This window comes from Aedes aegypti, chromosome 3 (genome assembly GCF_002204515.2).
Source record: "Aedes aegypti strain LVP_AGWG chromosome 3, AaegL5.0 Primary Assembly, whole genome shotgun sequence".
Taxonomy (NCBI): Eukaryota; Metazoa; Arthropoda; class Insecta; order Diptera; family Culicidae; genus Aedes; species Aedes aegypti.
Window position 1 is genome coordinate 225,155,397 of NC_035109.1, and position 24,211 is coordinate 225,179,607.

General features: G+C 40.9%; 1 protein-coding gene across 4 annotated transcripts in view; it reads left to right on the forward strand.

The window, feature by feature from the left end:
- Positions 1–22,820, forward strand: part of LOC5570582 (guanylate cyclase 32E) — a 169,667-nt gene extending 146,847 nt beyond the window's left edge. For all 4 annotated transcript variants that reach the window (XM_021849030.1, XM_021849032.1, XM_021849033.1 and 1 more), the window contains 6 exons: positions 9,625–9,715; positions 10,695–10,882; positions 20,243–20,527; positions 20,586–20,829; positions 20,882–22,193; positions 22,255–22,820. In XM_021849030.1, coding sequence (XP_021704722.1) covers positions 9,625–9,715; positions 10,695–10,882; positions 20,243–20,527; positions 20,586–20,829; positions 20,882–22,193; positions 22,255–22,450 — 2,316 coding nt within the window. In that variant the 3' untranslated portion in view covers positions 22,451–22,820. The remainder of the gene's footprint in view (positions 1–9,624; positions 9,716–10,694; positions 10,883–20,242; positions 20,528–20,585; positions 20,830–20,881; positions 22,194–22,254) is intronic.
- Positions 22,821–24,211: the final 1,391 nt, after the last annotated feature.

The window sequence follows — 24,211 nt, forward strand, 5'->3', positions numbered from 1 at the left end:
CGGTATCCAAGTTGTGAAACAACTGTTTTTTTTTTTTTTTAAACTTCTTTATTAGTATCATTCCAAACATTACATTCATTTCTTATATCTAGGTGTTCTGTGTTATTTGACAACACTATCATCCTAATTTGGTAAAACAAATTTAAGATTTAATTAACATTTTGTTAACAACATATTACATTTCATTTGGCGTAGCAGTTCAATTTTTTTACAGATGAGTTGATTTCACCTGCTTATAAGAGAAAAAAAAACGTTTTTAATATACTTAACCTAACTTAACCTAAACATATAACGCATTAATCGTGGCAATAGAAGATTGTAACGATTTTTGCCTGAAATTATTAATGATTGTATTTGACATTTGTTCCAATGTTTCAACATTGGATATTCTATGTAACTCATTGGTACTGTACCAGGGAGGAAGCCTCAGAATCATTTTCAAAATTTTATTTTGAATTCTCTGCAGAGCTTTCTTCCTGGTATTACAACAGCTAGTCCATATTGGTACAGCATACAACATGGCTGGCCTGAAAATTTGTTTGAATATCAACAGCTTGTTCTTAAGACAAAGTTTTGATTTTCTATTAATAAGGGGATAGAGACATTTTACATATTTATTACATTTGGCTGGAATGCCCTCAATGTGATTTTTGAAAGTTAAATTCTTATCTAGCATGAGCCCTAGATACTTAACTTCATCTGACCAATTTATTGGAACCCCTCTCATCGTGACAACATGTCTACTTGAAGGTTTCAAATAAAGAGCTTTTGGTTTATGTGGGAATATTATTAGTTGAGTTTTGGAAGCATTAGGAGAAATCTTCCATTTTTGCAAGTACGAAGAATAAATATCCAAACTTTTTTGCAATCGACTACAGATAACACGCAGGCTTCGTCCTTTGGCGGAGAGGCCTGTGTCATCCGCAAACAAATATTTTTGACATCCCTGAGGTAGCTCAGGTAAGTCAGATGTGAAAATATTGTATAATATTGGTCCCAAAATGCTGCCTTGAGGAACACCAGCTCTTACAGGAAGTCTTTCAGATCTGGAGTTCTGATAATTAACCTGAAGTGTACGATTTGACAGATAACTTTGAATTATTCTAACAATGTATGTTGGAAAATTAAAGTTTTTTAATTTTACAATCAAACCTTCATGCCAAACACTGTCGAATGCTTTTTCTATGTCTAGAAGAGCAAGACCAGTAGAATAGCCTTCAGATTTGTTGGAACGGATCAAATTTGTTACACGTAAAAGTTGATGAGTGGTCGAATGTCCATGGCGGAATCCGAACTGTTCATTGGCAAAAATTGAATTTTCGTTGATGTGGGCCATCATTCTGTTCAAAATAACCTTTTCAAAAAGTTTACTGATGGAGGAAAGCAAACTGATTGGACGATAGCTAGAAGCTTCTACAGGATTTTTGTCTGGTTTAAAAATTGGAACAACCTTAGCATTTTTCCATTTGTCAGGAAAATATGCTAATTGAAAACATTTGTTAAATATATCAACTAAAAATGATAAGCTACTTTCTGGAAGTTTCTTGATGAGGATGTAGAAAATTCCATCATCGCCAGGAGCTTTCATGTTTTTGAATTTTTTAATAATAGTTCTCACTTCTTCCAAATCAGTCTCCCAGGCATTTTCGAAAACGTTCTCTTGATTGAGAATATTTTCGAACTCCTGAGTAACTTCATTTTCAATTGGACTAGTAAGTCCTAAATTAAAATTGTGCGCACTTTCAAACTGCATAGCAAGTTTTTGAGCTTTTTCGCAATTAGTTAGTAATAATTTGTTTTCCTCTTTCAATGCCGGTATTGGCTTCTGAGGTTTTTTCAAGATTTTCGATAATTTCCAAAAGGGCTTAGAGCCAGGGTCCAATTGAGAAATTTTATTTTCAAAATTTTTGTTTCTTGATTGAGCAAAACGTTTCTTGATTTCTTTCTGCAAATCCTGCCATATAATTTTCATAACAGGATCGCGAGTGCGTTGAAATTGCCTTCTCCTCACGTTTTTAAGACGGATCAAGAGTTTAAGATCATCGTCTATAATCACGGATTCAAATTTTACTTCACATTTTGGAATTGCAATGCTCCGGGCTTCAACAATGGAATTTGTTAAAGTTTCAAGAGCATTGTCAATATCAAGTTTAGTTTCTAAAGAAATGTTAACATCAAGATTGGAGTCAACATACGTTTTATATATATTCCAGTCGGCTCGTAGATAATTGAAAGTGGAGCTGATAGGATTGAGAATCGCTTCTTGGGATATTTGAAATCTAACAGGGACATGATCAGAATCAAAATCAGCATGAGTAATCAGTTGGCTACAAAGATGACTAGAGTCGGTTAAGACCAAATCAATCGTAGATGGATTTCTAGAAGAGGAAAAACATGTGGGGCTATCAGGGTATTGAATTGAGAAATATCCTGAAGAGCACTCATCAAATAAAATTCTGCCGTTGGAATTACTTTGAGAATTATTCCATGACCGATGTTTGGCATTAAAGTCACCAATGACAAAAATTTTTGACTTATTGCAAGTCAATTTACGCAAGTCAGTTTGGAGCAAATTAACTTGCTGCCCAGAGCATTGAAAAGGCAAATAGGCAGCTATGAAAGTATATTTACCAAACTGTGTTTCAACAGAAACACCTAAAGTTTCAAAAACTTTAGTTTCAAATGATGAAAACAGTTGATGTTTTATACGCCTATGAATGATGATTGCAACTCCCCCACATGCCCCATCAAGTCGATCATTACGATAAACAAAAAAGTTAGGATCTCTTTTGAGTTTAGATCCAGGCTTTAAATACGTTTCGGTAATAATTGCTATATGCACGTTATTAACCGTAAGAAAATTAAACAGCTCGTCCTCTTTACCATTCAGAGAACGAGCATTCCAATTTAAAATATTTAAATTATTATTTGGATCCATTAGAAAAACGTAATCCAATAACAATTTGATTTGTAAATTTTACACCTACTTGGACTGCTTCAGTCATAGTGGTGGCTTTGAACATTGCATCAATCATTAGATTCAATTGTTCAGTTAGAAAATTAAAATCAGAGGCAGACATGTCATGTGATTTCCCATTGGAATTTCCGATAGACGAAGAAGCGGAATTACCTATGGCGGTAGGGTTTTTTCCATTTGATTTGAAACAAGTAGAATGGGTACCCATGGATCGAACAGGGGAGGAGTTCGAATTTCCTGCTACGATATCGGCAAAGGATTTACCGTGGGTAGATACATTCGAAATAGAAAGATTCGAACGGCTACCCGACGGATTAAAAATAGTTTGTGAATGAGCATGATTATGATCTTCCTGATGGGTATGATTCATGATCAAGCGATCGTTAACTGAAAAATGAGCGTTGTTCGATACTCTACCAGGCAAATTCCGGAAACGACCGTTATCGTAACGGATATTATCTTTCATCTGCCTGGCACGAGCCTCAATGACCTTTTTGCGTGAAGGACAATTCCAAAAATTGGACTTATGGTTAGCCCCGCAATTACAACATATGAATTTGGTGGTATCTTCCTTCACTGGACAGACGTCTTTGGCGTGAGAAGAACCTCCGCAAATCATGCATTTAGCATCCATGCGACAATTTTTTGTACCATGACCCCACTTTTGGCACCGACGGCACTGAGTGGGGTTCTGGTAATTTCCTCCAGGTTTCTGGAAATGTTCCCATGTCACACGGACATCAAACAAAAGTTTTGCTTTTTCTAAAGCTTTAATATTATTTTGTTCTTTTTTGTTAAAGTGAACTAAATAAAATTCTTGAGAAAGCCCTTTCCGAACAATGCCAGATTGGGTTCTCTTTTTCATAATGATCACTTGGACTGGGGAAAATCCAAGTAAATCATTTATTCCATTTTTGATCTCTTCAGGTGATTTATAGTCACTTGAGAGACCTTTCAAGACAACTTTGAACAAACGTTCAGTTTTGTCGTCATAAGTAAAAAATTTGTGCTTCTTCTCTTCAAGATGTTTGAGAAGAAGCTCACGATCTTTAAGAGTTTCCGGCAAAACGCGACAGTCTCCTTTCTTTGCAATTTGGAAGGAAACCTTGATTCCCCTAATGGAGTTCAAGATCTCCTGCCTAAATCCTCCAAATTCGGAACAACTGACCACGATAGGCGGCACTCTTTGCTTCCTCACTTGAATCAAAGAGCCTGGGCTAGAGGCTGCTTCGATTTGGTGTTCGGAAAATTTGTCTAGAGCATCGAACTGATTGCTCATTTCGATACAATTATTCATTTCACCCTTGGAAGAAAGTTCGCATTCCGGGGAAACGTCCTTTCTTCCATTCTTGCCACGTGTAGTGACAGTTTTAAAACCCACTTTTTTGGAAGGAAGTAGTGAATTCAGAGATTCACCCTTCCTTTAGTTAGTTGTTGATACCATGTTTAATTAATAAACGAAAGAAGACGTGACCTTCGAAAGGTTTTTTCCCAAGACGGTGTCCAAGAAGGATTACCACCGCTAGCTTTCGCCAACGGGTCCAACGAAAAATCGAAGGCACGGGTCCAAACAAGGATCGTAAAGGGATCAATAGTAGAAAAAATAGTACTGAAAAGTACTGTTTTAGTAGCACTGAAAAGTACCGTTTTTAATTTTAGCACTGAAAAGTACTGTTTTTGTAGCACTGAAAAGTACTGTTTTATTGCTTTAGGTAGTTTTTAAGAAAACTTCCAAGAGCAGAGAGAATTCGTGTACGCACAGCACGAAGGTACGATGCGCACTGTGAAACAACTGGTTTGTAATGAAAAGCCTCTACAACTACAACTATTTCCAACTTTTAAAGCAGGTGTCTAGATAGTCTAGAAGGGGCTCCGATAGCCGTAGCGGTAAACACGCAGCTATTCAGCATGACCAAGCTGAGGGTCGTGGGTTCGAATCCCACCGGTCGAGGATCTTTTCGGGTTGGAAATTTTCTCGACCTCCCAGGGCATTGAGTATCTTCGTACCTGCCACACGATATATATACACATGCAAAAATGGTCATTGGCATAGAAAGAAGAAGAAGAAGAAGTCTAGATGGTCTACATGACATGGTCGAAGAATCGTGATCTGAGAATTACAATTTCGATCCTCGTTGACAAATTCTGCAATCACTTCAACTATTGCGCTGACTTTCAAACAGCACATGTGACGGAGCGCATGAGACCGTATTGAGACACATCTCAAGAAAAATGCGGCGCCCCAATAAAGGTCTCACAATGCACAGCATTCCTGTGCGCCTGCTAGCAATACACAGTGGTCCAGGAATCAGTTTTACGCGGAAAGATGCATTTTGAGCTTTAGAATGAAACATTAGACAAAAATGGTCTTCTACAAAGTTGTTTGTATTAATTAAGCCCTTTGTTTGGTGTTATTGAAAATTAGGGTGGACCACATTTTCATAGAAATTGTGTAATACCGCGTGAAGTAAGTTACCAAAATGTTCATGCCAGTTCTGCAGAAGAATCCGCAAATTTATTAGCCGATTTTCTGTAGAGCGTTTACAATGACAGACCAACACCAGTTACTCAGGAGGTACTTGATGGTGTTGTGACCTATGATCTGCATATGCCACTCCTCAATGTAACCGTCGAAGAAGTTTTCAGGCGCTTCTCTGATATCGATGCTTCAAAAGGTCCAGGACCGGATGGAATTCCGCCATTGTTTGTTAAACAATGTGCGGAAGCGCTCTCTCTTCCTGCAACAATAATTTTCAATCGATCGCTTTCAAGCGGAGTTTTCCCAGCTTTATGGAGGATTGCGTCCATCACTCCTATCCATAAGGCAGGAAACCTGAACAACGCAGAAAACTACCGTGGCATTTCTATCCTCAACTGCATTTCAAAAGTTCTAGAGAGTTTCGTTCACGAGGCATTGTATAGAACTGTACGTTCAGTGATTCCGGAATTTCAGCATGGCTTTGTCAAAGGTAGATCTACTGCAACGAACCTCATGTCTTTTGTTACATGTGTGAAAAACAGGATAGAGAAGAAACATCAAGTCGACGCTATATACATTGACTTCGCCAAGGCGTTCGATAAAGTACCGCATACCCTAACAATTGCAAAACTACGGAAAATGGGACTTCCGGAATGGATAATTGCGTGGCTAGAATCCTATCTAACCGAACGATTTGCTTTCGTTAAAGTACATGGGTATGAGTCTGCTCGGTTTACAATACCGTCTGGGGTTCCTCAAGGCAGTCACCTCGGACCACTGCTATTCGTGTTGTTTATTGCAGACCTATGCGATCTGATTCAATCAGAAAAGTTATTTTATGCCGACGATTTGAAAATTTTTAAAACGATTCTCTCTCAAATGGACTGTTGCGTAATTCAACGCGATTTGGATACAATAAGGAATTGGTGCAGTGCTAACGGAATGGATACCAATGCTGAGAAATGTAAGGTAATATCATTCACTCGATCCCGAGCGCCGATTCAACAAAGTTACTCAATCGGAGTTCATGAGCTGGACCGTGTCACTTCCGTAAAGGATTTGGGAGTTGTCGTTGATAACAAGGTTACATTCAATGAACACATTGCTACAACTACTGCGAAAGCCTTTTCTCTCCTTGGGTTTCTGCGAAGAATAACGAAATCGTTCCAAGATGTGTACGCACTCAAATCAATCTACTGTACGGTAGTCCGCAGTGTTTTGGAGTACGCCGTTCAAGTGTGGTCACCATACCATCAAGTCCAAAGCAATAGAGTTGAAAGAGTCCAAAAATCATTCTTGCGATATGCTTTACGGCGCCTGCCGTGGAACGACTCGATAAGGTTGCCGCCATATGAACACCGATGCATGTTGATTGGACTGGACACGCTAGCGTCGAGAAGGGTGCTACAGAGGGTGTTCTGTTTTGATCTTCTGACGGGGAATATCGATTGCGGAGATTTGCTTCAACAACTGAACATTCATGTCCCGAACCGTCGCCTACGCCATCGAACATTTTTGTATATTCCGACACATCGCACTCTTTACGGGCATCATAACCCTCTACACTCTTGTTGTCGATACTTTAATGACGTTTATGATAAATTCGATTTTAATATTACTAAGATGACGTTTAAAAATAGGATAAGGCATTAAAATAAGTTTCAGTCTGTACAATTAAATTGAAAATTGAAGACGTAGAATAAATAAACAAATAAACAAAGTAACTAACTTTCTTATTTGTAGAAATTATATTATACATGCTTCAGCAAAGTTATAAACCATTCAATTTCAAGCAACTTTGCCAATAAAAGTTTTTTTGAATCTCTTAAATTGACCGATTTAGAGCTTTTTTCCTGCAGTGACATAGGGTGGTCCGAACAAAACTGGTTTTCTGGCTCTTGAGCTTTCAATTCAAATTTCTCATCAAAGTAGTCTATGAAACACTTTTAGAGCTTTAAAAAAATGCGTAATTTGGTGAGTGAAGAAACTCGCTATCTCCTTTCGTTTAGGAGTTATTGTTGTTTTTCTCTCAAAAACATGCCTACTCTGATTGTGAATATCTCTGATTGGGGCAAACATAAAAAATATCTTTTGACGGCATTCAAAAGACAAAATAAAATTGTATGTTATATCAAAAAATTACAGATGTGCTATTTTTGTAACTCTAATAAAATGCCTTGAAAAACAAAGGTTTTTAAGCAGAAAAACTTTAATAACTTTTGAACTAAAATAGATATCATCAATATTTTTGCATAAAAATTTGCGTTTTGTTAAGTTCTAAAAGTCGTTCATAGACCGCTTTGACGAGAAATCTGAAATAAGAAAGATAGGGCTCTAAAACTATTTTGAAGATTTTCATGGTAGGTATTTCTTTATTATTTTACATTTTGAGCATGAAAATGAAATCAGAGAAATTCACAATCAAAGTAGGCATGATTTTGGAAGAAAAACAACAATAACTCCTAAACGGAAGGAGATAGCGAGTATCTTCACTCACCAAATTGCGCATTTTTCAAAGCTCTAAAAGTGTTTCATAGACTACTTTGATGAGAAACTTGAATTGAAAACTCTAGAGCCAGAAAACCAGTTTTGTTCGGACCACCCTATGTCACCGTAGGAAAAAAGCTCTAAATCGGTCAATTTAAGATATAAAAAAAAACTTTTTTGGCAAAGTTGCTTGAAATTAAATGGTCTACAACTTTGCTGAAGCATGTATAATATAATTTCTACAAATAAGAAAGTTAGGTTAATAATTTCTATGAAAATGTGGTCCACCCTAATTTTCAATAAAACCAAACAAAGGGCTCAACTAATACAAACAACTTTGTAGAAGACCGTTTTTGTCTAATGTTTCATTCTAAAGCTCAGAATGCATCTTTCCACGTAAAACTGATTCCTGGACCATAGTGCAATGGAGCACCTGCACATAAGGCAACTGCACGCACACAGTACCGTTTTGATTCATATTACGGACACTTAAGGACTCAGTGAAGTATAACCCAGCATAGAGCATACAAAATAAATCATTCTGTATGATTCCTTAACGCTATCGAGCGTCGGAAGCCCTTTACTTTCGAACGGTGGGTGAAGAATACGCTTCCGCAACTTCAATAATTTTAAATAAACCAACCAACCTTTTCATGATTCTTATTCCGGACGCTTCCTCACTTTTGCATCATATTCCGGACACTTTGAATCGAATTCCGGACAGCTCATGATAATCATTAATGGAACAGTCCAATCATCAATCGAAATCGTTCAACCACCAAAGAGACATCTAAGGTAGTTGGGCATTATAAATTTTCAAAGTTAGTTATGGAAAAAGTTTACTAAAACGAGCCTTGAAATTGAGAACTTTTGAACAGCAAAAATTGAAACATTTCGCGTGAAATGTTTCCCATACAAAGTAGAGTGTCCGGAATTTGAAGCTGTCCGTAATATGAATCAAAACGGTAACTCTATTTGAAACTACAATTTCTCGAAAATTTAAACACACTAAAATAGGAAGAGGTTTATTAAAAACGGGTTATCTCATAAACAAACAAATCAATTAAGCTCTAGCCCATACGAGTTAACTTGCAATACTTTATCGTCCATGAGCCAAGAATTTTGAGAATTTTGAAGACATTCAACAAAACTTCGGATTATTGAACATTGATGGCTTAAATTTTGAATTTAGACCTTTTTTCCATACAATGTTGATAAACGATTTTTGTTCATTAATCCATGTATACAGTATCTTTCAACGCAGTATTTATTCATTCCTTGCTTGGTTTCCTCGACCTCATACACGGTTGAAGTTTTCATCATAATTGATTTGTTTTTCTCGGCACATTAGGTTCATGTAAAAAAAATCGAAAACTTCATATCATCCGCACAATACTCATGGTAGCTGATTTCATGACACTAAATTAGCATAGCAGACCACCCATCACTTGGCAAAGGGTATTTAATGTGTTAACGGCCAAGAACAGTCATCATTAGCCCTAGCATTCTGTTTATTGTTCTTTTTTGATGTTATCTGTTTGCTGTTGAGTTGATTTCAGTCGTTCGTGTGTTTGTTCATGTGTTCTTGTCACGAATCGGGCCTTTGGTTTGGTGGCTAGCATTAAGCTAGCCGTGATTGTCATCTTTAACGATTTTTTTTCTCTTCCGTGGCTATTTCCAGGACATAAAACTATTTGATGCCATCGATTGGGTGGGATATGGGCCTCCCGTTGCCGAACCTTACTGCGGCTTCCAAGGCGAGAAGTGTATTAGTGAGTATTGAATGAAAATCTGATTTTGGTTGTTTTCTTTTGATGAAATAGGATCAGGAAATCCATGAATGACAGTTAGTCTGGGCGTGGGTCGTAAATTCATTTTCTATTTGGTTAGTTGGTACGAATCAATACTGCCGTTGCCCACGGAATCATCAGAATGCATTAGCAACCAAATCAGTTCAGTAATTGTGTGTCCCCTATTTCTATTCAGTGCGCCAGCGATCATAGTTGAATTGTGTTTCTGCAGCCAAATTAGCAGGCATTTAAACAAGGGGAACACTCTGTGATTTACCAAAGAGAAACCAATTAAATAATAAGACATAAGCAATAGTTAGAACATTTTGAGTAATAAAAATTAAGTGATAAAAATGACAATTTAATATATTTTCTACCGGTAAATCCATAAAAATAAGCAATGATAAACTGGAAAGGGGCGGTCCATTAATTACGTAAGACAATTTTCGGGGTTTTTCAACCCCCCCTCCCCCCATGGTAAGATTTTTTGTATGAAAATTAAAAATAAATTGTATGGCGCGTAAGAAATCTCAGACCCCCCCTCCCCCCATAAACCCTTACGTAATTAATGGATAGCCCCAAACTTGCAATGGTAAATCAATCCTTGTTCCTATAAAAGGTTTTAAAGAATAAAAAAAAATATCAAGTGATAATAATTGAATATATTCTTACGTGTTTTCATTGTTCTTTTTTTTAACATTGAATTATAAAATATTGATTCTCGATTCTATATTGCTCTCTTTAGCGATTTTCCTATAAAACATATATTTTTCAATAATACTTTGGAATTTTAATTGGTAATTTATACTCAATTATTGATAGTTTCGAATTATTTTATTGGCTGATGCTGGATAAACTAGTTATGGTTATCCTATTCCTAGGGCATGGTAGTATTTTTCCCATTATGTTTCATTCTTAGCTTATCTTTAATTCATGAATCTTTTTACTACCGTGTGCTCAGGTTACACCGGTGAGATTTCGGCTGCCATTGCCGGTGGCGCCCTGCTCCTGCTGGGTGTCGTCTCCCTGGTGCTCTATCGAAACTGGCGCTACGAACAGGAGCTGGACAGTCTGTTGTGGAAAGTGGACTTTAAAGACATTGAAATGCACGAAAATGAGAAGGAAAATGCCGGCCAAAAAATGACGAGGGTAAGTGAGAATGACCGAGCCGAATTGTGGGTCAATCGGTTTTTAATAGTCGGCCAGTGGGAAGAATGAATGAAACATCTGAATGGCCATTAAGCACGCCGTGGCGGCGGTGAGAGTGAGATTGGGGGTGTGAAATCGTGGCAAGCAATGTGTTGTACATAAAAAAATCACAAATGTTTGTTGTATTTTGGGGAAAATATAGGAGTTAATTTTTTTCTACTTGTTTCATAAGTAGGGGGATTAAGGGCGTTATGGACATTAGGTAAATGCTTGTTTTAACTTTCAAGGATCAGTCATCGTAACCATTGTCGTTATCGAAAGTTCAACAGCAGTTATTCTGTTTAAAACTGAAATTTATTCTACGAAAATGTGTTCACTGTGTTTCTGTTGGAGAAATGGTCCTGTACGTGATTTCCAATCGCTTTAGGTTTATGCTCGTTCTAAGCGCCTTTGACCAGATTGGTCCTCCATATCTTAGTATGGATAGTGCCACGCTTGCCAGAAGCTTGCGTTTGATGGCAATTACAGCAGAGTTGTTGTACATCATTCTCGAAAGCGCCGCTATAGCCGTAGATGTCCTTTTACGGGCATATAAAACGAAGCTGAGCTTGTCATCGATCATTACCCCAAGATGCCTAAGGGATCGCTTGAACTCTGTGGTGCATTCACCTATCGAGATAAGCGCCCGTTGCTCGGACTTGCGGTTGTTGACCACCACCACCTCAGTATTGTGTCGGGCCAGTCCTAGTTTCCTAGACTTCATCCATTCCTCAACTATGGAAATAGAGTGCGCTACTGTACTCTCTTCCTCCATCGATTCGCCATAGACAACTAGGGTGATATCGTCGGCGAAGCCAACGATCTTAACACCCGTCGGAAGGGGTAGCCTCAATACGTCATCGTACATCGCATTCCATAACAGCGGGCTCAGGATTGAACCTTGTGGTACTCCCGCGGTAATTCTAACGCTTTTCTGCCTCTCCTCTGTGTCATACAGTAGAATCCTATATCATATAGTTTTCTAGAAGCTTACATAACTGCACCGGTACTTTGAGGTGGTAAAGTGCATGGGCTATCGCTTCCCGGCTTGCGCTGTTGAACGCATTATTCACATCCGGAGTGACAACGACGCAGTAATGAATGCCGCTCCTTATATACTCGATTTACTTCGGCTGTCTGAACGACCGACTGGATAGCGTCCAGAGTAGATTTACCTTTCCTGAATGCAAACTGGTTGTTGGACAGGCCGTCTGCACCTTCCGTATACGGTACTAGCCTGTTGAGGATCAACCTCTCCAACAACTTGCCAGACGTATCTAGTAGACAGATAGGTCTATATGCCGACGGGTCACCTGGCGGTTTCCCCACCTTTGATAGTAGCACCAATTTCTGTCGCTTCCATACATCCGGGAAGATTTCTTGATCTATGCAGCGTTGCACCGTGGTTCTGAACATGTCTGGATTCGCATACACGCCGCTTTTAAAGCAGCATTCGAGTCCCGGTGCCTTGTTTGACGCGAAGGATTTCATGACTTTTGCCAGATCTTCGTCAGCCTCGCCACTTCTTCTCCTTCATCTGCCGCATATGGCGCTGGGGCCATGGGCTTGTGGGATGGTGCGGTAAGAGTACATCGATTGTCGATCGCAGCAGGCGGGCGACCTCCCTTGGGGCGCTATGGACCAATGCACGAGTTCATTATTTGACGTTTTAGCGGTGCCGTGTTATTTATGGTTTCCATGGTACCAGTGAATTCGGCACCGCTCAAACTTCAAATTAGTGAACTCGTGCATCGGTCCATGGTACCTTTGATCTTAGTCATTACCACTCTGTAGGCGGCACCCCACAGACTCGAGTCGGCACTCTGGCATAGACTATCAAAACATGCTCGTTTTCGACTCTTGGTTTCCTTTTTGAGAGCTAACTTTGCCTCTCTGAATCCTGCACTGCGTTCTTCTCTTTCTGCTTCTGTGCGTGTGCGTTGCATTCTTCGTCTAACGTGATTGGTCGAAGATTTGCAATTGATTCGCACCACCAATACATCGGTGGCCTGTTCTCTCTAGGAGGGGATTTTCTCGGCACGAAAGCATCACACTGTTCCGTTAGCGCCTCAGGGCTTCAGTAAATACTTCTCCGCGACGCGCGCTGTTTTCATACCTCGGACTTGGGTCGAGTTATATTGCATTGTTCTCCACCCGCCTAGTATTATACTATAGTGAAACGATTGATAATCGCTATGAGTATAACCGTCATCAACGCACCAGTTCATGGTATCTAAAAGGTTAGGACTACAAAACGTCACGTCGATAATCGATTCTGCACCATTTCTGCGGAAGGTACTCAATGTACCTACATTTGCAAGCTCAACATTTAATGCGGCCAGTGATTCCACCAATAAGTAGTTGGCCTCTTTGGTTGGAGCAGCGGCTATCCCACTCCACGCCCATGCATTAAAGTCACCAGCTATCACTACTGGCTGCCGTTTAGCTAGTTCGACTATCATCCTGTCGACCATGTGGGAAAATTCCTCAATCGACAACCTTGGGGACGCGTAACAACTGCAATAGAACACGCCGTTGATTTTTGCTGTCGCAAAACCGTCATTTGAGATAGAGACTACTTCTTGGATTGAGTATCGTTCTATCGTCCTATCGTTCCCACAGCTGCTAGCTGTTGAGACCTATCCGACACCCAGTTCCCGTTGTTGGCTGGTATACGGTATGGGTCCGATAATAACACCACGCCTGTCTTTATTTCAGAGACTAACTGCCAAAACAGGCGCTGGGCTGCATCACAGTGGTTAAAATTTAACTGTGTTACTGCCCGGACATTTGGGTCCACCCGTTAGGTGCCCGTTGTCTGCTAGCGATTTGCTTACAATCGCTTCCCCTATGGCCTTCGGTGCCGCATTCTCTGCACATCCTACTTCTGTCGGGACCATTGCAATTCCACGACTTATGGCCCTTTCCGAAACACTTGAAGCAAACTCGGCGAAGTATCCTCCGAAGCGAAATATCCTCCGTTTTGATAACGAGGGCTTCGCCTAAATTCTTACGTTTCGCTGTTTCCGGTTTAGCGCTCTCCTTGGGCTCCGTTTTCGATTTCCTCTGTTCTTCTCATTTCCAACTCGTATAGGTTGCTGTTGCCTTGCGCCCGTGATTCCTGTGGATGCACTGCCTGGTTTGGGTTATCCCGTGGCTCCTTTTTCTTGGCTTTTTGACCTTAGGCTTGGCGTTGGCCTCTCTACCGTTGCCATGTCCTCTTGATCGCGGAGTTTGGCTCGTGTCAGTTTATTCGCTCTGGAAGACGGTCGCGTAGGTCATTTTTCCCTTAGCGGCCCTTGTATTTATTTATTTATTTATTTATTTATTTATTTATTTATTTATTTATTTATTTATTTATTTATTTATTGTTACTTCCAACTGACCATTGTGGTCTTATTGAAATTTTACCTTAAAATTAATGAATGAATACATACAGCACAAAAACATGAATAACAAATACAACTGCTCGAAACTACAGAGATTTTTGTTCATTAAAAAAATCAATAACATCAAGCGTAATGATAAATGGAACACAACAATTTAACTACTAATCACAAGTGATATTTGGTTTCCATACAGTACAACGATTTTCGAATGCCCTGAATCTAACATTTTTGGGCCAAGTAGACGGTTTCAATGCCAACGCTTTCCAGTTTTTATCGAAATCAATTTTAAACGATACATAATCCAACTCATTTTCGTTTTGCTTCGAAACAAGCCTTCTCACCCTAACTTGGCTGCGATCAACAGCGTTCAAGCATTTGCATGCAAGATTTTTCACATCTAAATCAGTAGCATTGCGATCGATGTTTGTCACAAACAAAGAAAATGTTTCGCCGGAATCAGACATTGGAGAGGAATCGTCACTCATAGTTGCGCACGCACTCGTATCTCTCGTTCCATGTAATAGATGACTGCTATGCACAAGTGATGATACAGGAGTAGAGTGTTGTTGTTTTTGCCTATCCAACTGCTGCTGTTGCTGCTGAGTAGTTTCGGATACCATCGTGCCAAGAGCTTCCATGATGTCGTTAACTTTAATCTTCAGTTCCTCAATCTCGGCTTCACATGTTGATTGATGTGTGCAGCACGTATCGGCTTCTTGACTGTCAACATTGCCATCTCGGGAATTGCAGAAGTCCAGCAAGCATTCGTCACACATCCATAGAATATTTTTGGAGAAAAGAGCGCACACGGTAGCCTCAGATAAGCCAACGCATTTGGCGTGATAACGTTTTGCACACTTTCCCTCGCACACAGTATAGCGGTCTCGCTTGCGATCGATAGTGTGCATGCATTTATTACACTGCATAATAGGCTCTTGATCACTCAGCGTAGGAATGGCGGGTAACAATTTGTGAATTTCGTATCCGAAAATTCGAAGCAGTTTTAATATCACACTGTAAGACTTGATGTAATTCAAACAGCAGAGAGATGTTATTCGGCATACAATATAACGACGTTCGAAATCTTTTTTAAACACAAATAGTACTTACAATTTTATCAGTGTTCTTCTTTCCAATTCCTTTAGGTTTATCAATTTTAATCCACAATCTTAGGTTAAGTAGGTAGATATCTAATAACAAATTTTCATTAGGCTACAAATCACTAATTTTAAGAAATTTTACTTACACTATTTTAACAATGAATTCACCACGATTGCAAATTGTATTTTTTACTTTGCGATTGTTCGCTCCCAACTAATCAAATTATAGAAACTCTTGCTTGTGTTTTTTCCTTAATTTCACTTATACATCACTCCTTTCTTACATTCTCACTGCCCTGCTTCTCGATACCAGTGACACCCCTATGGTAACTATTGATCGTCACGCGCCGAGGGGTACTCGTCGTCACATCCCCCCGCCCGTAAACCATATTGACCAGCTTCCGGTTTACTTCCTGATACGACGTCGGGTAACGCCAACTTTACCACCGGTCTTCGCAAAATTCCGGTCGCTGTTCCTACCCATGCTTGTCGTACTCTCCCATCTTTTTCTTGTACGACTCTCTCTACTCTTCCTCGAATCCACTAATTCTGTACTGTACCGTCCACGACCAACACCAAATCTCCCTTAGCTACTTCCGTTCGAACCACTTGGATCTTCTCGATATCACGGGCAAGTACTCTTTTATCCATCTCCTCCAGATTCCGTCCGACAAGTGTTGCGCTAACTTCCATCCGTTTCTCAGCGTTGCTTGAAAGTCCGTTGGTTGTACCGGCATCTGCTTCACTCCGCTTCAGCTCCCCAACAGGAAGTGGTTTTAGTGTGAAGCAAAGTATGCTGTTTCGCTCAAGAAAAGTAAAGAAATTCCTTGACTGAAAGGGTCAAGAAATTTCCTACAGAGAGCCCCCTTCGAAGTGACATTTCTTCTCAACTGCGTACTGCGATCAGAAAAATGTGATTTTCTTGACCATTTCTTGGATGAAATTTTCCACGCATCGAGATATGCGATTCCTTTTCTTGTCAGTACTTCAGTAGCAAACCAGCCTTGAGGAAGTAATGAAGTGTGATTGAATTATCTATTCAGTCATCAAAGAACAACAAACAGGCTAAGAAAAATATGAGCATGGAAACTAAATAACAACATTCTGTCAGTTATGGACCAATGCACGAGTTCACTAATTTGACGTTTGAACGTTCGACACCGTTACCATGATCACGTAAATAACACGGTACCGCTCAAACGTCAAATAGTGAACTCGTGCATCGGTCCATGGGCCTATTCAAATGACGTCTCAAATCAGCTGATCGGGAAGCACTTTGACATTTCTTCTTTGAAAATGACAGGCCCGTGTTAGCACCGGTCCTCCACCGATGTAAACAAATGCATAGACGAATCTGTCACATGAAAAGGCCTATTGGTCTAATCTTGGCTCGCACAGACGCGTTGAAGAAAACGATGTCAAATCACTAAAGTTAGTAGTAAGAGACTCCTGATCCGCCGATTCCAACGGTATATATGTTTGCGGTCGTAAGTTTATCATCGCCTCTGCCTCGATCACCACCGTCTCTAACACTTTATTGTCCGAACGTCGCTGCGTTTCCAGCATGCCACCGATTGCTTAAACCGATTGGGTTAAATGACCAGCGGGTTTTGATGTTGGTGAAGGTTGATGCTAGATGATGGCTCAGCTTTTCGATCTCCTGCTTCAACTGATTGCTTGCACCGAGGAAGATTGTGCCGTTGTCGCTGAAGATCTCAACTGGTGCTCCCCGTCGCGACACAAATCTTCTCACCGTCTTACGTATGACTCCTTTGACAAACTGTGTACAACTTCCAAATGTACTGCATGGATCGTCAAGCAGGTGAAAAGAGCTACCAACCGCTTAACGTTGCTGCGTTCGACTTTCATCAATACCGGACCAAAACAGTCGACGCCTACGAATGTGAACGGGTGCACATAAGGAGACATTCGGACCTTCGGTAGAGCGCCAGAGGCGGCGAGCTAGGGGCAGCCCGGCGGATTCTGCATGCCATGCAGTTCTCCGCAACCTCAAACACTACTGACTGTAACCTCGGGATCTCAAAGTGTTGTCGTATCTCGTTTACAATCGTCTCGTGGTTGCAATGGTGGAACCTACGATGGAAGTAGTCGACGAGACGAACTGTGATGATGGTTCGCGAGGAAGAATTACCGGATACTTGGTACGGAAAGGTATCCAATCGGCGTTTCCTAAACGACTTCGTTTTCTCATCACTCCGAAGTCATCGGTAAACGGCCACAGCTTGTGTAATGTGCCTCCGGGCTGCCCTTCGTTTTCTTCAACAGCTCCAATCCAACGTAAAGGACTCTGCTTGGGCTTGGAGCCATAGTAATCTCTCGGCAACTACCAACTCCTCCTGCGTCAAAGCTCCAGACTGCCGAGCTTCGTTTTGATTAATTCGCTGCACATTCTGAACGAAGCGATGCACGTACGCCATGGTGCGATGTAGTTTCTCCCATTTACCAAATCTGGCTACGTCCACCAGCGCTGGCTGTATTGCATCGTGAATGTTACACGCCACTATCTCCTCCTCCGTGGGATTAATCTGAACATCTCTTCCGGGCCAGAACTCTTCAGGCTGTCGGAGAAACTGGGGACCCTCGAACCATCAACTGTCGGAACTGATATTCGGTCCCGCTCCCCAATTCGTTGCGTCGTCGACTGCATTATTCTTTGTTGGTACCTTCCGCCACTCGTTGACGTCCGTAAGCGATAGAATTTTGCTGAACCTAAACCCGACATATAGATGATATCGCCGCTGATCCGACCGAATACAGGCCAGGACGGTATTTGAATCGGACCACACTACCCACTTTGTCACTGGGAGAGCGTGCAAACAAAACAGCTGCCTGAAATTCGAGAGTCGTAGAATCGTCAACAGCTTCAACGGAGCTGTTTTGTATTTCGCTGCTACGAGGTTGACCACCGGCGTTTCCGCTCTGAAATACGCGACAGCTGCATATGCTGACTGGTTTACATCGACGAACACGTGGACCTGCAACTCGGAATAACTGCTTTCTGTGTCTCCACGGATGTAGCAACGCGGAATGCGGAGATTGCTCAACTCTGGAATAAGATCGATCCACTTCTTCCACTGCATGCAGATCTTCTCGTTGATCGGACTCTCCATTTGATTTGCACAGCGAGTCACTTCACTCGAGTCGAAAATTGTCACCTCGCTATACGAGACCGACAATTGTCACCTCGCGCCAGTCGTAGAATAAACCCAAATACCAATCGCCTAAATGTCTTGCATCAGAATGCGCCCGTGAACCAGATAGAACGAGATCAGTCGCAGCGGGTCGAAGAAATTCATTACAGTGCGCAAGACTTATCGTTTCGTGGGAACGTGCGTCCTATTCAGGACGTGCTGAAGGTTGTTTTGTAGGGAAACGGTGAATGTGAAGGTGTCGCTGCTTGGGATCCACTTCATGTCCAGTACGAATTCGATCCGCTCGTTCTTTTCTACGTGTATACACTTCTCCGCTTCTGTTGATTCGTCGCCAACTCGTGCTGCAATCGTCGGGTCGTTGGACGAGATATTGCGAATCTCGAACCCACCTTCGGCGTGGATATTCTTCACTTGGCGTCCGATCTTCATTGCTTGCCCAACTGTTCCGAAGCTATACAGGTAATCGTCCACGTAGTGTTCATTCCTTTCTTACATTCTTCTTTTCTACGGGTCGCTCTGCTTCTCGATACAAGTGTCACCCCTGTGGTAACTATTGATCTTCACGCGCCGAGGGGTACTCGTCGTCACAACTATCCATGGCCTCGATTAGTCCCGGACAGGCTATCGACATCGATGGAGACACCATCTTCTATGGTGACGAGGGCTCGATTGTCTTGTCAGATGAATCGGGCCCGGGACATCCTGTCTACTGCAAATCGCTGCATATAGGGCATGTCCATAGGCTGGTCCCGGGCCATCGATCATCTCTCATGTTGCGCTGGGGCGGCCAGTGCCTGCCGTCGTCACAGTGTCTAGGCTTTTGCTCATATACTGTTCTCACTTAAGTCGATGTTGGTTGCCTCCTTTCTTGGCGGGAACCTTGGCCGGTTACTAACACATTAATTTCAGAGCCGAAAAGACGCAGTGGTCGAATTTCATCGCAGGATCGTTTTGCCAAAAGGAGTGCAATAGATATTTGATTCGGATTACCAAATTGCACAACTATTCATCTGTAAGAAACCCGATATTGTTGATTCCACAATAATGATGATATGTTTCAGGGAATGCCGGGGTTACAGGGACGTCTGAATTCTTAACGTCCAATTGACGCCATGTCGAGAAGAGATGTGGGTTGATAGACATTTTAATGAATCCAATTGGGGCTCATCATTTTGTGCATCATTGTGCTTCTAATATGGCACCGAAAGACACGTTATCGAAATCTCCTCAAGGTGAAGATGAATCGAAGCCAAACTACAAATTTTTAAGAGCACAAATCGGGAGAACCTAACACCCGTTTGAACTGAAAACTTAATCGATTGGCCACCACCAGCTTGTGACTAATCGATTAAGTTTTCAGCTTAAACGGATGTTTGGTTCTCTAGTTTTGAGCTCTTGAAAATTTGAGGTTTGGCTTCGATTCATCTCTACCTTAAACATCTGAATATTCATAAAACTGCACCAGGAATCCCTCTAGAGTTCGGCGAAAATCCCTCAAAAGCTTCTCAAGACATTTCCACAAAAATTCTACTTATAACTTAATCTTTAAATTACCCCAAGGAGTTTTTCCTGAAATTCTCTAAACAAAACTCTTTAGAATCCCTTAAATTCGATTTCCATCCTGTAGGGGACAATCATTAATCTCTACCTAATTTTCAGAACACTCACCCTCTGATCCGAACCAGCCAGGTTAGCTTGAGCTCCAACCCGGACACGGACTTCCGTTACACAACGATTTTCACTCCGATCGGAATGTACAAGGGCCAACTGTACGCCATCAAAAAGGTCCGCAAGAAGAGCATCGATATCACCCGGGAGATGAAGAAAGAGCTGAAAATGCTTCGCGACATGAGGCACGACAATCTGAACGCATTTATTGGAGCCTGCACGGATCCACCGAACATTTGTATCATCACTGAATACTGCACGAGAGGAAGTTTGAAGGTAATTATTTGAAATAATAATTGGAAGTAACTCATAACGCAAAATTTCGTGATTTCAGGATGTACTGGAGAACGAGGATGTCAAGCTGGACAACATGTTCACGGCTTCGATGGTTGCTGATATTCTGCGTGGGATGATCTATCTACATGACTCTCCGCTACGATATCACGGGTCTCTCCGTACATCAAACTGTTTGATTGATTCTAGATGGGTGGTGAAATTAAGCGATTTCGGTTTGTTCGGATTCAAACAAGGTGCCGATATTCAGGAAGAGAAAGAGAAAGCCGAGAGCAAGTGCGAAAGTAAGTGATTAGATATTTAATTTTTCAAAAGCCTAATTGTGGATATTTACAGAACTTCTCTATCGTGCCCCTGAGTTGCTACGAGCTGGACCAGTTTCCTGCGTTTCTGGATCGCCAAAAGGAGACGTGTATTCATTCGGAATTGTTTTGTATGAAATCTTTACCCGTAAGGGTCCATTCGGTGAAATCGAATGTACCCCTGCTGAATGTTTGAAGCGAGTTCTGCATCCGCTGGACCCGAACAATCCCTTTCGGCCAGCGATTCAACCGTTGGAAACTTCTTTCGACTGTGTTCGGGAATGTTTGAGAGAATGTTGGTCAGAAAAGCCAGACGATCGACCAGATTTCAAAACTATTAGAAATAAGCTGCGGGTTCTACGGAAGGGTATGAAGCCAAATATATTCGATAACATGATGGCAATGATGGAGAAATATGCAACCAATCTTGAACAGTTGGTCGATGAGCGAACGGATCAGTTGCAGGAAGAGAAGAAAAAGACGGAAGCGCTATTGCTGGAGATGCTTCCAAGACCAGTGGCTGAACAACTGAAAAGAGGGCATAAAGTTGAGGCTGAAAGCTACGATCTAGTCACGATTTACTTTAGCGATATTGTTGGGTTTACATCCATGTCAGCGGAAAGCACTCCTTTGCAAGTGGTAGATTTTCTGAATGATCTGTACACTTGTTTTGATTCGATCATTGGGCATTACGACGTTTATAAGGTCGAAACGATAGGAGATGCGTACATGGTGGTATCAGGTTTGCCAATTCGGAACGGATTGACTCATGCTGCTGAGATTGCTTCAATGTCCTTGCAACTTTTGGACGCCGTCTCTGAATTTAAAATTCGACACAGACCAAACGATCGTTTATATTTAAGAATCGGAATCCATTCAGGGCCAGTGTGTGCTGGAGTTGTTGGGCTAAAAATGCCTAGGTATTGTCTTTTCGGAGATACGGTCAACACTGCTTCTCGAATGGAGTCTACGGGTCTACAGCTAAAGATTCACTGTAGCTTGCAAACCAAAGAAATCCTGGATTCTCTCGGAGGATATCATTTCGAAGATCGAGGATTTATTCCTATGAAGGGAAAGGGTGAGCAAAGAACTTTTTGGCTCGTTGGCGAAGATCCTGAAGCGAGAGCCAAGCGTACTCAGGAGCGCGCAGAAAGACGTGGTTCACGAGCGCTGAATAAATATCTTGGAATGCTCAAACAGTCGAACAACAGCAACGGTGTTCGAAGCTCGCTCAAAACCCGTGCAGTGATACCACGAAGCTCACTGCCACGTTCATCTAGTCTAGAATCACCTAAGAGATTGCGATTTGCCAGTGGATCCATGTTGGAACAACACAGATATCACCAGTAAGTATACAGTTTTAACCCATGTTATAGAATGATTGACTATAGTTAACCTATATTACAGCTACAGCGATGACGCCCTGATGGAAGTAGTCTCTGACGCCAGTACGCGGAAATCCGACAATAGCCTAGCGGAAACCGAGGACTTCACCTCTTCTTGCCCTTGCATCGATAACCTTGGACTGAATACCGAACGGTTCCTTGCACAATCTTGCCCTACGGTTACAACGCCATTGCTCACTAACACAGTTGCTACTTAACAAGTGGTTTTAATACCTATTAGAATAAGATTAACGACCAATAATGTCTTCATGTTTGTAAAACCGGAAACTCTGTGTATGAATTGTATCTAGTCATTGCAACTGTATCAACAGATATATGTTCGATTCGATGTGATAAATGAATGTTGTTACCTATTAAATGCAAAACAAAACAGGATATCAGGTTTCATTGATTAAATGGTTATCTAGTAAATTTAATTCTCTAGAATACTAATACAGAATGATACAGGAATGAAAAACCCTGGTACAGATCAAAATGAAACGAAATACGTTAAAACAGAGTGGAATAAACTGAGTATGGGTCTAAACGTACTTTAATAAAAGAGAAAAAAATTGCATAAATGTAAAAGGTTGTTGAACAATCATTTTATATCACTATCCTTGGTGAAAATGACCAAAGCTATAGCTTCGAAAACTTGTCTAGACCATTTAAGCTTTATATTTCACCTCACAGCTTGTCGTTCTCACCGAGTGAAAAAGCTCATGCTGTTGCTCATGCTACCACCAACACATAACGCGGTGAGTGACTCACCCGCTCATTGAGTGACTCCCCATACTTCTTCCACCATAGGCTAGTAATAAGTAATGGAAAGACGACGATGCCGAAGTCCTATTGCAGCACCACGTGGAAAGCCAAACAGTTTTGCCGACACTTGTATTACTACTACACACTGGATGGTGATACGGAGTTGTCGAGTGGAGCTAACTGGCTTACTATTCTACTGGTCAATTGCAGCGTTTGACACTGCGGAGCCGATTGGTTAAGGCTCAAGAATCCATCATTCAATCATCAGCAATCATCAAAACTGAAAAACCAGTTTTTTCGTTCATATTCAATGAAATCTTCATGAAAATCTATCATTGCATTACAGATAGCAAGTGTAGTGCGATGATAGATTATCTTGAGCATTGCTTAAATTTTGAGCAAAAAAACTGGTTTTGAAAATTTGTAAAACGATGATGGTTATTTTCCTCTTAATCTAATTTGCTAATTACCGCTCTTTCGTCACTGATTGAATGATGGCCTCTTCGGCGCGCGGTAGTGGGGATGGGTGACTGACTGGATGTTTTTATCTTCCAAAGAAATTTATTTAGTGTGGTTGATAAGTCGATGCCTGTACAGGCGACAGAGCAAAATATAGCCTGAAATTGAGAAGGGTCACAGTACCGATAAATTCATAGTTAAAACAAATATTGGTTTTCTGCGATCTTGTTATATCGAATCGTTCTGATTTTAATCAGAACGATTAAGAGTTAAATCATCAAAAGTTCATACACTGCATGAATTCTGTATTGCATTTGAAATATTTGACGGTGAAAAAGTTCATGTTTTGCTTTAATTTTCCTTTGAAATTTAACTTTAAGTTTTTCTCCTCTTTAAATTGGCATATAAGTAAGGCGGTGGGAGAATATAATTTTTGACCAAAATAACGAACCCAGAAAGGATCTTTTTAGCTCTTATGATAGAGACGGTGCTCCTCTGACCTTTATTATCAGAAAAAAATCTCCATCAAATCTGTGCTCACCAGTCGATTTCTATAGCTAAGCTGCATGTCTGGGCAAAATTAAAAAAAAATCGTAGGACCCGTTTTGAAGTTACGCCCTTTTGAATGTGTATGTTCACTAATTCAAAGGAAATCTGAGATATTCAAACGAGTTTTCATTGGCCGTGATTACAGAATAGATATAATATAAAAATTTTAATCAAAGTTGGTTTATATAGATATTTGTAACTACTGG